Here is an 18,626-nt window from a genome sequence, read left to right as displayed (position 1 = left end):
GTTGGGAGATCAATTACTTACTTCTCAGTAACTGGGTTGCAGTGAAACAGTTAGAAGTGGCAATGCTATGGGCAACACGATGCAACAGGATGAGAGGGAGTTGCAGTATGGATGCAATAGTGGTAGTGGCTAGGACATGGGTAGCAGTACAGGATGCAACAGTGCAAATGATGGGCAACAGGCCTAACATTAGCACAAGGATCTATGCCAGATGATCAGGGTGATACTCAGTTAGAAGTATTGCTAGAGCACAATCCTCGCTAAGAGGGAGTGTTGATTTGGTGTAGCATCAGATGTGCTCTAGCCACGAAAAATGGTGGAGAGGCTAAGGCACTTGAGATCTCCAATACCCAAAAAGGGTTTGGGCAGACTCTAAACAGTTTGGGAGATATTAAAATAATTAATATTTTCAATGGAGTCCCTAAGTCTAAATCTAGGGAAAATAAAATATTAATGTGAATTAATATAAAACTGTATAAGAATGGTCCAAAAGTCATGGATCAAGCCAACTCTAATCTTAGCCATTGATTAGGGACTTAATCTCGGCTGCTGATTTGTCAACGAGAAAAGTATGAGTGGCGGCTTGAGGGTCACTTGGAGAATACACCAAGAGATCAAGATTTCGACTTTCTGGGGCTGGGTTTGCTGAGAAAATTGAGAGTGATCAGAGTTGCAGTTGAGGGGCAGTGACTATAGAAGCAGAGAGGCAGAGATAACACCGGGAGGATCAGCGCAATAGTCAGAGAGAGGGACGCAGAACCCGCAAAGGGTTCACGCAGAGCCATCCAGGGCTCACGCAGAGGCAGCCAGGAGCTGCGCAGTGCCTCAGAGTGCCAGTGTGAGTGACGCAAAGGGCCAGAGGATTGACGCAGTGCCTCCAGAGGCTGATGCAAGCCAAGCCAGAGGGACGCTGGGCTAACGTTGGGCCAGAGAGAGCTGACACAATCCCTAGAGGCTGACGCTGGGTTTGTGGGGGCAGATTGGAGCTATGGAGCTACCAGAGTGTTTATCCGGGGTTTTAGCCGGAATATCTGCTTCCGAGTAGAGAGGTACTACTGTCGAGTTTTTTCTTTGTTGGGTGGGCCGGATTTGGCACCCAGATTGTATTATGAAACTGCTTAATAAATCAAACCCTCAAATAACTGCACCGGTTTTCCCGCATTGGGTTTTTTCGGGGACATTGGTCCAAAAACAACGGTGTCACTTGTGTGCTTGTTTCGGTTTCCTTCAGTTGATGATTTGTAATTTGTTGAGCATGTACTTGTATTTATTTCTAGTATTTACATGGTAAATAACTTGTTAATTAACAGAACAAGTAGGTAGGAATAAATCAGAAAAGTACATGAAGGGTTTCTAACTGTTAGACTTCGAAATTCCAACATATGATTGGCTCAAGGAGTGGAGATCAAATGGCTCAAAATGTCAGCGACACTGGTGGTTGTCAGGGGATGTTGGCTGCTAATTGAGGACAAATCTAGGAGAAAATTCTCCTTTGGGGCCACCCACTTTTGTTGGGTAACAAGTATCAGGGCTAAGATTTGAAGGAGGCCTGAAGATCACATCCTGTTGGCATTTGGATCCTTATCAAAGATTTAAAGTCTGATGCATCCCTGAAGGTCTTCAAATCTCTCGCTGTATTTTTATGGGATGAATTTTTGTGGCTTTTGTTGTCGAATTGTTGTTGACTCAAACTTGGCTTGGTTGACCACTTCGTACCCCTGGCCAGACCGACTTGACCAATTAACAGGTTCAATGCCCAGACCCTTACTGAATCGACTGAGTTGATCACCGACTCGACCAATTAACAGGTTCAATGACCAGTTCGTTATCGAAGCAACCGAGTTGGTCACCAACTCGGCCAGTTTGGTAACAGACCAACCGAGTCCGATATAACTCGATGGACTCGGTAGTGGGAAAAAAAGGCAGGCTGGGCGGACTCCAAATTTTTTTATTATTTAATTTTTTTTTATAACTAATTCATAGCCCCTCTACCCCTCGCCCACACTTATAAAGGCGACACAACCACCTCATATTTCCTCATAGCTATCTCATTGTATTGAGGAGGTTCTTGGGCGATCTTTGGAACAACATTAAGGAGTTGATTTTTGCAACAACTTATATAATAGATATATTCATGAGCATACTTTGATCATATGTTGTCTTCTCTCTATTATTCTAATGCTTTAAATTCATTGGAATCAACAAGTCGGATTCAATTCTGAGTCGGAGTCTGAGTTTTAAGACATTTGTTGTAGCTTCTATCTCTATGGATTAACCAAGATTCTGGGCATATAAATGATCTTCTCTCTCTGTGATACAAAGATGTCCTATCTCTGTGACATGAAAAATACCCTGATATGTGGTGACTATGATCTATGTGAAGTGACCTATCTCTGTTAATTCAAGTAGACTTATCTCTGTATTGATGTAAGAAAGACCATAACACTGTGATGTGAAGGTAATCCATTTAATGCGAAGATGACCACTATCTTTGTCATGCGAAGAAGACCTTGATCTTAGTAATGATGCGTGTTGGAAATACTGAGAGGGGGGGTGAATCAGTATTTCTTACTTTTCACTATTGTTTTACTAGTTAAAACATATATGTTCAGAACATAAAATAAACAACAGGAATAAATGCTTTTATTCATATAACTGTGCAGTAAAAATAAAATACAATAAATAGATGTTCACAATCTGTTGCCAAGCTCCAACTTGGACTTTGGTGAGGCTCCAACCTCCAGAGCACCAACTCTATTTTGCCAAGACACTAATCTTGGACTTAGGAGCACCAACTCCCAAGGACTTGAATCCTGTTTAATTCAGAGGCTCCAACCTCTTTGGTATACACTGGTGTGCTGCTGCACTCTTTTCAGCTTCCACTGCATCTGCTGTCCCCTTTGCTTCTGCTGCTTCCACTATCTCATACTCAGGTTATCCCATCTGCCAACAACAACTTCAGTTCTCTGTTTTTGCTGCTTTTATATGCTCCATGCCCCTGTCCATTCGTTTCCTCTTACATGCTGGCTCTTTGGCTTCCTCCTCAGTGGCTATCGTTTCCTCTGACTCACTTGATCGCTTGGCACTTCGGCTTCCCATTTCTTTGCTTCTTCTGTCTATACAAGTGTTCCAATATTCGCAGGACGCGTTGTATCAATGGCAAGCATTGAGTCAACGCAAAGGACTATATTTATAAGACTGTAACAGCGCTGCTTTTATGTTTATCAGAGACCACCGCTCAAGCACTTTAATCACCCATCAAAAGCCACCTTTTATTGGCGCTTTAGTACTATCGGAAGCCACCACCCGAGCGTTTTATCAGCCGTTGGAAGCCACCACCCGAGCCATTAATCAATCGTCACACAGGCTTTATCAACCATCATCGAGCGCTTTAATTGACCATCAGAATCCACCTTTTATTCGGCGCTTTCTATCAATAATCAACCTTCAGAAGCCACCAACCAAGCCTTTAATCAACCATCACCGAGCGCTTTAATCAACCCGCCACACTTATAGAATCAGAGCCACCCTTTTATTGCCGCTTTTATGTCTATCGGAAGCCACCGCCCAACCGTGTCCACACATACAACTAACACAAGCATTCAATATATGTCTTAAGGCTTAAACCCACAGCCACATATAATATATGGGAACCATTAAGGCCTGACCTCCGATGAGGAGCGGACCCGATGCTCTTTTAGACTCCCTTTAATATTGTTTCGGGTCCGATGAACATCGGCGTTCACTGTAAACAATAGATCCATTCCTCCGATGTAACGCGGACCCAATCTCCCATTCAACCATCCTCTATATAATTTCGGTTCCGGATGATTTCGGCGATTTCGCTAATCGCTGCCTCCGCTGCTCCGATGCGCTGTAAGGGTTCTGCGGACCCGATGTGGCTATATATTCTGCTCTATAAGATTTCGGCTCTGGGTCCTTCGGCGATTTCGCTGATTGCTACCTCCGAAATGATACAAGTCCTCCGCGGATGCGATGTTAATATATATTCCCTTTAAAGCTTCCATCGGGTCCGCCACCACTTATCGCAATCGGAGGATTGGGGTGGACGGCCCTTTATGCTGCGGATGCGATATATTATAAACCAAATATGAAATGCCATCGGGTCCATTGTAATCGGGTCCATTGCGATATGCCATCGGGTCACTTAGCCGAAACCCCGATGCGCCGATATGGTGAAATATATATATATATATATATATATATATATATATATATCTATATATCTATATATATATCTATAGATAGATATATATATGCCATCGGGTCCATATGTGCCGAAACACATTTAACTTGTGTTGTTTCCGCCAAAAAAGAAAAAAAAAAGCCTTTGATTATTGTAAATGCATATATGTAGATTTTGGGCGCTCAAACACTCCCGATAACATTAATACATGCATATGTGGGTTTCCATTGCCCGAACAACTCCCGATAGTATTAATGAAGGCATATATGGGTTCTGAGGCATATATGGCTCTGTTTGCTTCATTTGCTCCTCCGATGGCTCCTCTTGCTCCGATATGCTCCGATAGCTCCTCCGATGGCTCCTCTTGCTCTGGCACTCCTCCGATATGGCTCCTCTTGCTCTGATATATGTGGCTCCTCCGATATGGTCTGCTCCTCTTGGCTCCGATATGCTCTGTCTCCTCCTCTTGAATATTGCCATATTGACATCAATGACAATCTGTGTCCAACAATGCGTAGATTAATCTCTGATGCGAAGGTTTGTTTTATATTTTTGTGGCTTGCTTCTTCTTCTTTGGTCCACCTTCTACATAATGGCTTGCACTCTACAAATGTTTAGTGGCTTGCATTTGGTATGACAATGACACTGAGGCTCGATATATATTTTAATGACATTACATAACCGTGGCTCGCATTTGTTACAAAATCTCATAGTTCACATTTGACACACTGTGTTATGGTAGGATTACAATGGTTTGTTATATTACAGTGGAGGCTCTCTATCTTTGTGGGTCATTATTTCAATTGTTCGCTTTTTCAGTGGCTTGATACTCTGTGATTCTAATTTGTAATGGTTCACATATGGTTTGTTTCTATGACTCAATTTGTGTAGTTCACACTCATTTGCTAAGACTCAATGTAGCTTGCATCTCTTGACAACATTGTATGGCATTGATAACATTGATCTTTGGCAATGATTATGACAATACCCTATGACAGAGTAACTTTGACATTACAAGTGATTCCTACATTGCTTAAGCAGAGATTTGATAGCTATGTGTGGTACCTATTACAATGTTTATATAACAGTGAGAATGTGACCTATATGACAATGAGAGAGTGATCTATATGACAACAACAAGATCATATCCTATATGACAATTTGACAATGCACTATGGCAGTTGTATGGTTGTGACCGTTGAAATGATAACGACAACCTGTAATATAGCAGTATTTATGTATGAAAGTGACACTCTACAAAAATCTTGACAATAATATAGATATACACTAGAATGTCCTCATACCTATGATGTTCAACTATATGACACTAATAGATTGTGAAGTATTCTCATGACTGTGAATTATGACAACATCTCTAGGACAAGGAGACATATAACAACAATCAGAATTTGATGGATTTCACCATGAAACCAACATGTTTAAGAAGGAACCAAAAACTCTAAATTAGAAGTACTTGGAGCACATCTCTGAGACACAAATGGATCAAAACTTTGTTGAAGAATTATTGATGAAGCTCTTCTTTGCATTACGAATATGAGAAGCAATATTGAATGAAGTCAATACACGTAAACTGATGTAACCAAGACGAAGCTAGCAATTGAACAAAGGGTCTATAGTTAGAGATGTTGGTGCACCCCTTGTTAATGGAAGTTGGCTCTTGACAACCGAAAATAAGACAAAGGACCATATCTTTGCAAAGAAAAGATAAAGTGAGGGTGTAAAGGAATGTACTATTTTTGTGTACATTTCATTTATTGGGTCATGATGATGATCATAAAACGGTTTACATAAATATAGAGTAGAGATAGTGACATGTAAGAGATTGATGTTATGTTAGCACATCAAGTATTTAATTTCATATGAAGTCTAGAACCTGTAATCAAATAAAGTGGATAAAAGGTATGTCAAACAATATCATTAGGGTTTTGCAGCATGCTAGTAGAATTTTGCAATATGTAGATGACAAGTCTTGATGACTATGAAGGATCTAGGGTTTGTAGAGAACTTTGCAATTTTTGAGTAGCAAGTCTTAAAGACTTTGGCATCTAGGGTTTATGAACCCTAGCATAGTTTGGGCTAAAAGAAACCCTAGAAGAAAAACCTTATCTAATAATGTTCATTGTTAAAGATAGATCTAATACTTGATGTTTAATGTGAGAACAAGGTTGGTGAATATGTCCAAGATTAAGAGGGAGCTAATCCTTCTCAAAAGATAAGTAATTTATATCTCCTTGTTTATTATCTTTGTACCTTGTCCTTCTTGTTCTTTCATGGTCTTCTAATAAAGGTTGCAGCTCAAACAAACTTTATCTAAAGCTTGACTAATAGAAGAAGGAAGTGGAAGAACGTGGCAAAGCATGAAGATGAAGAAGAAGGGAGCAATTTGAAGTTTGCATCAAGAAAGTTGATTAAAGGTCAAGAAGTTCACTTACCTCATATGGAAAGAGAGAGCTATAAAGTCCTTGATGGATATGATATAATTGAAGCTTGCCTTTGTTAGAAAATTAGAAAGACAGAATTTTTTTCTCTTGTTGATAATTACTTGTGATTTCTTTGAATTATTATTATAATCTTTCTTATGTTATTATGTCATCTTAATTCATCAAGCAATTACCAAAATAAAAACACGAAGATTAAGGACACCAGATGTAGGCACATAGCTAGGGAAAAACCTAGTCAAGAGCTCTTCCTTAAGCTATTCAAAATGAGATAGACCAAGACCCTAGACCAGCAGATCTTCCTCCTCCACCAAGTCAACCTTCCAATATGTTTTAGCTCACTTCAATAGTCTCTTGTCCAACAGCTTCAACCCAACATCAACCTAGAAATTTCGGCCCCAGCTTCACCAACAGCTTCAGAATTTCGACCTTCCCAGAAACTGTAGAATTTCGGCTCTTCCAGCAACTTCACAGCTTGACACGTGTGGGAAACAAAGAAAATTTCGACTTCTTATCCTTGTGAGGGACCTCCTTCACCTTCACTATTCTTCTTCTTCTTCCTTGAAGTTCACACTTTTTCTAGCCCTAGAAGTTGCAGATCGAACTTCTTGTGAGTGAGTGAAAAATGAGGTCTAGTTGTTGCCTTTATAAAGTGATATTGCTTCCCAATTTAGGTTGACTTGTTCAATTTGAGGCCGACTTGGTGGAGGAGGCCTAATTGACCTATTTTACAATAAAATAAATTTCTTCTTTGACAAATAAATCCCAAGAAGGGTTCTTTACAATATGACATGGACAAGGACACTTGACATAGACCCTAGAAGCCTTCAATGGAGCATTTGACCTAAAAACAATTGACCCAAGCATGAAATGTATGCTTTAGTAAGTCAATTTATTTAATAATAAAATTTCTTTTTCTTTCTTTTGATAAATATAATATATTATGACTCAAATACAATTATGAAGACTAACACTGGTTACATTCTTCAACAATCTCTCTTAACTAGGGAGGTATTCATAATTACCTATATTTATAGAGGTACATGGAAGATCTCCAAAATGAACTACGAAGAGTTTTGGCACACTCAGTGCCTTAGACTAGATACCTAACCAGGGTTATCTATTTGGGTGGGACTAAGATGGACTAAAGCTTTTAGCCAGTCTAGGTACCATTAGGCTTACTAACTAACCATCATCCCAGGGATTTGGGTGTGTATCCAAGGTCAGAGCTCCAAGGCCAACGCCACCCTCCCACTTCCGGATCTAGACGTCAAACACACATAGGCAGGTCATATGTCCTCCCAAGCATCCACCATTACATGCTTCATCTCTCCCTAATAAACTAGATATATCCATTTGTCCAAGCATGCTTCCCAAGTGTTCATCCTTCTTCATGGAGAGATTTACCTATTCAAACACAAACCCTAATCAACAATAAACTTTCAAATATACATATACAAGTAAACACAAACCTTTGGGGTCCTCAATCATCCTGATGTCACTTATTTATATGCAACCAATCGAAATCTTTTCTTCTTTTATTTCTTCTGCAACATCAAGACATCCTCAATACATTGTAGTACTTTCATTTATTTTCTGATTTCTTCTTCAAGGTATCCATCATGATAATATGCCCTCCCTCTTAATTGGGGAGATGTATTATTTTCTTTTAAACATGCCCCCTCTTCACTTGGGAAGATCAACCACTTCTTCTATAACATTGGAGAACCTATCATGGCTTCATTCCTTCTTATAATATCACAGTGCTTACCAATATTATCAAGTCAATTTTACTTATGAACATCTTCAACATCTTGAAGATTATGTACCTGCATAACTTAAGCAGCAAGTACAACCAAATACAAAAGCATGAAGTTAACTATATTAGAATCATGTCAATATAATGGAAGTTGTTGACCTTGCCACCTACACCTACCTACAAGTTAGTGACAAAAGCCTTCAACCCCACAAGGTGTGGTTGGTGGCAGGGAACTCAGAGAAGGGGCTGTCACACTAAATCCCTCCTCTCTCCATTTAAGCTATCTCCTAGGTTAGCTAAGGGGGGTGGTCCCTAATGATAAGTTAAGAAAGAGATGTGAGTTTCTAGGAGAATTGTTAGAGTTAAATAGATTATTTATTGAAAAGTTATAAGCAAAAAACTGATATGAGCAATAACCATCAATAGATAAGTGTGAAATATATAAACAATCAGTGCTTTCCAAGTATTTACTCTTTAAGAAATCAAAATGTATTATGCTTAAAATGAAGTGAAATGCTTTCAAATTGAAAGCCAAAATAACCTTGGACTTGAGTTTCCAACTAGAAAAGGGTTACTTAGCTTATGCTTCAGCTCCCTTTCTTCAAACTCGAATTGCCTCCAAGAACACTTGTAGGAAAACAAGCAAGAGAGTTAGGATTTAAATCCAACAACTTAGCCTCAAATGCTAGATAAAATCAATATGCACACAAATGAGAGAAGAAAATATATGATATTTTTCAAGATGGAAAAGAAGCAAAAGGCTCATGAAACCCCCTTTTAAATAAATCTCTCGATGTCTTATGAGATTGTTGGCTTGAACAACTTGTGGGATCTTTGATATCCTGGGAGGTGACTATTCCAACCGAAGAAGTCCTCACACTCCTATAGACTTGGCAACCTATCCTTTGAACACACAAATGCCTTCAAACCAATTGTTAGTGCAAAAGAGATTTGGCATATAAAGGCCAAGTTGAGTTTGTCATTCAACCGAAAATAACAAGCTACACCAAGAGCACAAAATATACCAAACCCAAAGGAGATTTGAGATAGCTGCAAATCTCTCCCCCCCTAGACAGTAGTGCCCTCAGGAAAATGCACAAAAAAACAACTAGATAGCAATGTACAATCAAATGAATAATAACATCAAATGAAACAAGTATACCTCATCAACCAAAGAATGCACCACAAGAGAAGCTAGTAATCCCATAGACCTTTTTGATTATATGAAAGATGAATACAAAATCCAACAAAGTCTCCGCAAGCCCAACAACTCGTTCTATATCCTACAAATGAGAGTTAAAGACTCATATAAATAAGAAAATGGGAGATGATCCCAAGGAAAATTCCAATGACAAGTGGAGATGGATTGACAATCCCAATGTAGAAAATCAAATCACAAGTGGCAAGATGACTAGCTGTTACCAAACTGTTGGTACATACATCCCTTGTGTATCAACGTGCTAGTTCAATTGTTTGTTAAGTGTCAACTTAACTGAAGAGTGCGGTAGACAAACTTGCTCAAAAATATGTGTTGGCTGCCACCTCTAACAAACTGTTGTTCATAATCTCCATAGGCTGCTGTTAACTGTGCGTTAATTTGCTACGTATCATTCTTTACTTCATGTGCTAATTTGATGGGTTGCCGATTGTGAAATCTGATGGGTGAAAAGGGAGCACACTCCCACTAAAGTCTCAAACAACCAAGTGCCACGAGTTCCTATGCCAAATCTACTTGTGCGTAGAGCTACCAAACAAATCAGTGTATGGGTATTGCGAGTGCATTGACTGTTGTGTATGTGTGGAAGCTGCTAGGAGTAATTAGCGTACAAGTGTATGGAAGTATGTGGAGAACAATCTCCACAAATCTCTCACCAAACCAATCTCATATCAACGTTGATTTTTTGATTTGGCATGTGCGTTGAAACTTTCACTTGCTTGGTTGCGTGGAGTTCATTTGGCATGTGCATGAAGCTTTAGCTTGGAATATGCGTATACAATGGAAAATGAGTGGGGTCCATTGCTCACTCATATTACCTTTAACATTAGACTTTATATTTAATCAAATCCACTTTTAAATAATTCATGGTGTCTCCAAACTTCATCATGTTGCCTTATTGATTGCTTTTTGACCACCCTTTGACTTGATTTGACTTGTTGTAATTGAGCTAGCGCCTTTTTGGTGGGCCCCATGTAACTGTCACATCACCTTTGAATTTCATTTGGAAATGCCATGTCATTTGGTTGACTTTCTCTGACTTTGGAAAAATTTAGAAACTTTTCCAATTATTGAATTTTTACATTTTTTTCTCATTCTTTGCCACTGTCACTAGGAAAATCGGCTTTTGAGGGACTATAAGTCATTTTTTGACCCTCAAAGTGGGTCCTAGGATAATGCTGGGTCTCTGAGGATGAATTTCGAGTAGTCACATGCCCTAGACATTTCCTAAGGCCACTTATTTACATCATTACATAGAAAATAATTAAAAAATCTCGTTTTGCGGGAAATTTTTAATTATTAAAAAATCCTACTTAGACCTAGCCAAATTCCACGAAATTTTTTGTGTGATCTAGTATGGTAATATACATCGACTCTAGACACTAAGATGTGTTAGGGGCTCAATCTTTAAACCGTCACCTCGGCTTTGGGGTAAAAAATGAGTGAAAAAACCCAGAAAATTATCCACCTCTGAAAAAGAAGGTAATTAACCGGATAAAAAAAAACACTCCAAGCTGTACTTGTTTGCTGATCGAGTCCCAACATCCTAGGCCTGTTACAGACTCAAAAACTCATCATTGCTAGTGTCACTTATTACAATTCCTCGCAAGGTGTGGAATCTGGGTACAAGAAAGATGATGAGAAGATAGAAGTAGAGTTAAAAAAACTTTGTTGAGTGATGATATTTGATGGTACAAGTGTCCTCTGGATCATCCTTGGGCATGGAGTCTTCATATCAGGGGCCACCCCAGTGGTCAACAAAAGCAATTAAACTTTAAACATATTTGGGGTAGCATCAGATGTGCTCTAGCCATGAAAATTGGTGCATAGGCTAAAGTGCATGAGATCTCCAAGACCCATAAATGGTTTGGGTAGATTCCAACCGGTTTGGGAGATATTAAAATAATTAATATTTTTAATGGAGTTCCTAAGTCTAAACTTAGGAAAAATAAAATATTAATGGGTATTGATATAGAACTGGGTTAGAAGGTTTCAAAAGTCATGGATCAAGACAAATCTAATCTTAGCCGTTGATTAGAGATTTAATCTTGGTCGTTGAAGGACCAACAAGAAAAGGATAAGAAGAGGTTTGAGGGTCAATTGGAGAACACACTGAGGGAGACCAGTCAGTTTGATTTCTAGAGCGGGGTTAGCTGAGAAATTTGAACTAGTGGTCTGGAGAGCAGCAGGAGGCAACAAGTACAAAATAGAGAGTCGGGAACAACACTAGGGCAACAACGCAGAGGTTGGAGAGGTAGACACAGAGGCTGCAGACTACGCAGTCACTAGAGGGCCTGCGTGGGTGACGCAGAGAGGTAGGGGCTAACATAGAGGGTCTGGGAGCTATGCAGAGGTTAGCGATGTTGACGCTGAGACTGAGGAAAGTGCTGAAGAATTTTCTCTTTGTTGGTGTTTGGCACCCAGTTGCACTGAAGAATTGCTGAATAATAAAATCCTCCTTTGCTGCACTGGTTTTCCCACATTGGGTTTTTCCGGGGACTGATTGTCCAAAATATTTTTGTCGATGTGTTAATTCTTGTGCATGTGTTTGTTTCTATATTATGATGTGATACCTGCAGCAAAATTTATTTTAATGTTTACCTAAAGGATTTTCAAAAATAACTTATCGAGAAATAAGTAGGTAAAATAAATCCGTTGTTGTATTGATAGAATTTTCACATGGTATCAGAGCAAGTAATCAGAGACATGAAGGGAAAATCAATTATTGGTCGAGACCATGATGCAGAGGCATCTACGTTAGAAGATTCACCCAAATTTTCAGAAAATTGTACAAGAGAAAATGATTTCGATTTCTCTATGTTTGCTTCGAGGTTGGAAGAAGAAGTGGAGTGCGTGATTAGCTCTGCGTCATCAAAGGTATGATATATAGACAATGGGGTCTCTTGGCATATGACGGGAATCCGAGAATGTTACTCAGATTATTGGGGGAGAAGATGAACTTTCGGATCACCATGGGGAACAAGGCAAAATGTACTCTAGTAGGGATGGGTACCATAGTTTTTCAAACAAAAATGGTAGAGCGGTTCCGTGCTACGAATGTGTTGCATGTACCAGGATTGGGGATGAACTTACTTTCCGTATTGCACCTTCAAGGCAAAGGCTATGACATTTTCTTCATCAAGGAGAAAGTATACGTCAAACACCCGAGCTGGAAAAAGAAAGTGCAGATCGGGATCATAAGTAACAGGTTGTACAAACTACAACTAGAATCACCAATGGCACTAATAGGTAGTCATGGAGACAAGGATTTGAACGAACTATGGCATAGAACTATGGGACATTTGCACCATGGGGCTCTAAGAATTCTCAGGAGCACTGTAACAGGAGTTTCGGATCATAGTACGAAATGAGATGATGTATGCAGAGGATGTGCTCTAAGAAAGTATCCCAAGTCAGCATTTCCTAGAAGTAAAAACAGGGCCAAGTGTGTACTAGGATTGATACACTCAGATATCTGCGGACCCATGTCCACTAAAGCTCTTAATGGTACCGAGTACTTCCTTACCTGCATTGATGACCACTCAAGGAAAACTTGGATTTATTTTCTGAAAACCAAGGACGAGATTTTTTGTCGATTCAAAGAGTTCAAGGCTTTGGTGGAGAATCTGATTGGGAAGAAAATAAAAGTTTTGCGCTTAGATAATGGTGGAGAGTATGTCAATAAGGACTTCACTGATTTTTGCGCTTAGGAGGGCAGCAGAAGGGAGTGGACAACTCCGTACAATCCGGAGCAAAATGGAGTAGCAGAAAGAAAGAACAGGACTATTGTAGAAGTAGTTAGGGCCATGATGTATGATCAAGATATGCCAAAATCCCTTTGGGTAGAAGCATGCAACACAACAATCTATGTTCAGAATAAAACTCTTCATCGAGCATTGGGCAAGATTACTCCAAAGAAAGTCTTCACAGGGAAGACACCTGAAGTCAATCATTTTAGAATATTTGGGAGCTTAGCATATTGCCACATACCCAAGGAAAAGAGGAAGAAGCTGAAGCAATTAGACTTTAGACATATTTGGGGTAGCATCGGATGTGCTCTAGGCATGAAAATTGGTGGAGAGGCTAAAGCAGATGAGATCTCCAAGACCCAGAAATGGTTTGGGCAAATGCTAACCGGTTTGGGAGATATTAAAATAATTAATATTTTTAATGGAGTTCCTAAGTCTAAACTTAGAAAAAAATAAAATATTCATGGGTATTGATATAAAACTGGGTTAGAAGGCTCCAAAAGTCATGGATCAAGCCAAATCTAATCTTAGTCGTTGATTAGAGATTTAATCTCGGTCGTTGAAGGACCAATAGGTAAAGTATAAGAAGAGGCTTGAGAGTCAGTTGGAGAACACACTTAGGGAGATCAGTGAGCTCGATTTTTGGAGCAGGGTTAGTTGAGAAATTCAAACTAGTGGTCTGGAGAGCAGCAAGAGGCAACAAGTACAGAACAGAGAATCGGGAATAGCACTAGGGGAACAACACAAAGGTTAGAGAGGCAGACGCAGAGGTTGCAACCTACGCAGTCACTAGAGGGATTGCATGGGTGATGCAAAGAGGCCCAATGCTGACACAGAACGGCAGGGGCTGACACAAAGGGTCTGGGAGCTATGCAGAGGTTAGCGAAGCTAATGTTGAGACTGGGGGAAGTGCGTAAGAATTTTCTGTCTGTTGGGTAAGCCAGTTTGGCACCTAGTTGTACTAAAGAGTTGCTGAATAATAAAATCCTCCCTTGTTGCACCGTTTTTCCCACATTGGGTTCTTTCAGGGATTGATTGTCCAGAATATTTGTATCGATGTGTTAATTCTTGTGCATGTGTTTGTTTCTGTATTATGATGTGATATCTGCAACAGAATTTATTTTAATGTTTACTGAAGGATTTTCATAAATAAATTATCAGGAAATAAGTAGGTAAAATAAATCAATTGTTGCAGTGATAGAATTTTCACATCAAACACCTAGTTAGGTTCATGATCAACAAGAAATACATACTTCTTGGTAGGTTTATTGTCATATACCCTTTGACTACAATATAAAGCAATTCAATCAAGAAATCAGTCTCGTTCTACCTAGGACCTCAATATTTCTTTTAGAGATATGTTAAGAGTCTACTATGATTAGTGCAAACCCTAGATTCCAACTTTGAGACGCAAAGAATTAGATATCAATAATTCAAATAACAATTCTACTATACATTTTACACTCTAGTAGGGTTTGTTGTAAACCCTAGATTTAATCACCATATCAGAAACAATATCATCATATCCTATAATATCAAATTTCTACTAGGGCTTTGTTACAAACCCTAAAATTTACACACTATGAGCATCAACAATTAGGTTAGCATATATACATATCTAGGCTTTCATAATCATGCACAAGCAAACAACAATATCTACTAGGTAAACCCAAGACAAATATCAATACATTAAAGTTAGACATACAACAATTTTGACAAGGCTAGGGTTTCGATTAGACAGATGAACATACACCGAGGGCTTCATTGCTAGGATCTTACTATAGGTATTATAAGGGTTTTTCTCATAATCCCTAATTCATCAAACCCTAAAGATCTAGGGATTCAATAAATAACTTTCGATAGCGAACCCTAGAGGGCTAGGGATTTTATCATAACAATACCAAAACATCAAAAGAATAGGAATTCTACATTTCATCAACAACCCTAAGTAGATTAGGGTTTCCATATTAGGATTGACATACACTTAGGTTAGGGTTTTACGACAAACCTTTTTAGGATTCCACAAGAAAGATGATGTAATGAGGGTAGATTCAATCTAAAGATTAATCACCCTAACAAGAATCTTTGTGATTCAAGAATCTAGTCATAATGATGTTAGTAATATAAAGAAAATTTAAAGAAGATAACTTTATAACAAAGCTTATAGTTTAAGACATACCTTTTGTTGTTCCTTAACAAACCTTGTATGACATCAATTCTTGAAGGGCTTCCTTTGCAACATAACTTCTATGCTTCAAGTTTATCTTCTGAAGTCTCTTCCATAACTTTTGTGTGTTCTACAGGCTTTCCTAACGAAGGAAAATATAAAGAAAAGGTTATTAGCATACAATACAAACACATCTTAATAAGAGAGGGAAACCAAATATAAAAGATAAGACAAGGAGTAAAATACTTATCTTTGATAAAATGGTAAGGGCTCCCTCTTAATCCAATCTTGAGGGATACCTACAACTTCATAAAAATGAAAAATGTTCTAACAATATATGTTAGACCTATAATCTCTAGAAATCAAAACATAAAGGAAAACAACGATAAACGACTGAGAGGGTTATGAGAGAGAGAGAGAGAGGACTTACTAGTATAAATCCTTGACTTCTGATTCTTCGGTCTTAGCATTTCATGGAGAGAAAAGATTCTTATTGCTCAATTAAGAACTAACTCGCATCAGCTGTGTTGTGAAACATGTCGGTGGAAAAGACTTAAAGAAGCTTGGGAAGAAGTGGTGTGTACTTTTTGCACTTCTGGGGCATTGGAATCGGAAAAACATTTCATTTTGGAATGTGATGCTTTCAGAGACAGTTACAGCAGTAATGTTAACATCGGTTCCTTGGCAGTGTATTTTCAGTGGGGGGATTGTTAGAAGGTTGGGTCAGCTCATCATTAATTTGAATAATAAGAGGATTGAATTGCAAAAAGCAGAAAGCAGGGAAGCTAGTGGTCCCATAGACTATATGTAGTCTCGTGGACGTTGAAATTTCATTTTCATTTTTGTACACACCGTACGGACAGCCAGCCAATCTGATTCTGCAGCAACTGCCCGGCAACCAAAGTCAATGGCAACAGTTGTATTATTCTAAAGTTGTATGAATTAGGAGCGGCTGGTATGAACAGATAGAAGTGGCTATGGTACTGCTGTGAGAATTGATGATTGGTTGAAATGTATGAACCTTTTTGTTAAATTATTTTCTCTTGCTAATTTTTTAATATTGTTCTCTTTTTTAATTTTCTGGTTCTTCAAACTTAACAGCTGGTGAAATATTTTTTCAAAACAAAACTCGGAATATTAAAGGGCCAAAGGTATATATATATATATAGGTTTTTCAAAGACCTTGTGATTGGATAAACTTCGTGAATTTTGAGTGTGGCCAATAGCTGGATTAGTAAGCTAGCTCTGATACCAAATATGATAGCCAAACTTGGTTCATGAGTTGAATAACCAAAAGACTTGGAATATAAGGTAATAATCCATTATTTATGTTCATAACAGTGCTGGATTTCCAACAACAGTATATCCTGTATGAGGTGAAAGTGCATTGGTTCGAACTGTCAGAAACAAAGATGTGTAACACATTTTTGCCTGCAAATTTATCAAAAATTTCTATTTTAAAAATATTCTCTGGAAGAGCATTTCATGGAATGACCAGTAATGGAATTCAGATTTAAGCTCCATCTCCATTCAACACAAGAATGCTGTCCTTTTTGGCCATTTTGCAACTTTATATAATTTCTTTCTTTTTCTTATCTCTATTGACAATCAATGATATAGCAGTGCATCAAATTTGAAATGTTGGTCGGGTGCCGGTGGAGTCTAGACATGTCATCCCCACTGATATAGATGATCCAAATGCTGTATATCAATATGCATGGTATTATGCATGCATTTATCTATATACGGAAACTATTTTCAGTGACGTTTACCTCTCTGAAATTAACTGTACACACTCATGAAGTTATGAAGAATTGACCAAAGCAGTAGGTTTGATAATTTGAGTTACAGATAAGGTTTAGTTCCTAGTGTCGACTTGCTTTGTTTACACATCATTTAGACACCAGCCATCTATGCGGCATCAATTAACCCGAGTTAGGAAAACCCAAATATAAATTATAATAGAGACTGAGAAATGTATGTACATTTTGTAATTGACACAAGTGTGTTATCCACTGAAGTTTCTGAAATTTTGTTTTCCACTCAGTGGTCACGCTGTACTTGTTCTAAATGCAGCTAACCTTGTACTGATTTTTGGCAGTTGGGGCAGCCGTTACAGTTGCGGGCATTGCAGCTTACAGGATTTATGCAGTAAGGAAGCACAGCTCTGGTTAACTACTGCAGTCTCATTTAAAGTCTTTTTTGTAAGCTTTCAGCTGGTTGATATGTATTCTGTCAAAGTGGTCTTTGCTAGTCAGGACCAAAATTGTAAGTATACCTCTCGAGAGGTATATGGTCAGGGCATTTAGAGTCCTTGTGCACCTGCTGCCGTAGGTTGTAGTCGTGTCTGTTATTTCACATATAGTTTATGCAGTCCTTGTCAGGTGCCCTCGAGTGTGGATGTATGTGTACATCAGTATGATGTTGAAATGAGTTGTTTGTTCAATAAAATTTGATTTTGTTGAAGCTCCCACCACTTTTTACTTCTAGAATATTGTGTATGTTTGCTATTCCATTTAGATGTCCTGTGAAATTTGGTCATAGAAGTTACTCTGCAATCTATACTGTTACTGATGCAATAAACCAATTTATCTGACAGCTAAGGTGTTCGAAAGCAAGATTTTAAAGGTAGTAAGACTGATTTGAGAAATTGGTACCGATCAAATTATTGGAAAATATGCCCATGTTTGTTGAAGATTACACGGCTTCACACTTTAAGGCCATAATTCAACATCTAGGGTTACTTCTCAAAAGCTCATGGTAGTTCATAACACTAACTACTGTCTGGCTTTCTCTACTTATATCAATGCTTTTATCAATACAATTGATATCAGTGTAACGGTTCTGGATTAGGACAAATTTAATGGTCATTAAAATTTAAAGTGAAAATTTCGTGAAAACTTGAAATCATTTTTCAAAACTAAATAAATATCATACAGGCAAAACATTAATGGCTCATGAAGCAAGCATTTGTCAGTTTTACAAATAAAGTAAGGCTGTATACTGAAAAAATTCAGGAGAAATTATGTGGTAATGAAAATACATAGATGAGAAAAAATCAAACATGGT

The 18,626-nt window shown here is 38.4% G+C and overlaps 1 protein-coding gene across 3 annotated transcripts in view; it reads left to right on the top strand.

Moving 5' to 3' along the window:
* Nucleotides 1-18,028, top strand: part of MIRO1 (MIRO-related GTP-ase 1) — a 300,498-nt gene extending 282,470 nt beyond the window's left edge. For all 3 annotated transcript variants that reach the window (XM_089452597.1, XM_089452596.1, XM_089452598.1), the window contains exon 15: nt 17,659-18,028. In XM_089452597.1, coding sequence (XP_089308723.1) covers nt 17,659-17,732 — 74 coding nt within the window. In that variant the 3' untranslated portion in view covers nt 17,733-18,028. The remainder of the gene's footprint in view (nt 1-17,658) is intronic.
* The last annotated feature ends 598 nt before the right edge of the window (nt 18,029-18,626 follow it).

This window comes from Pinus tabuliformis, chromosome X (assembly GCF_031772625.1).
Source record: "Pinus tabuliformis cultivar Carrire ecotype Pingquan chromosome X, CPIR1, whole genome shotgun sequence".
Taxonomy (NCBI): domain Eukaryota; kingdom Viridiplantae; phylum Streptophyta; class Pinopsida; order Pinales; family Pinaceae; genus Pinus; species Pinus tabuliformis.
This window is presented reverse-complemented; position numbering and strand designations above follow the sequence as displayed.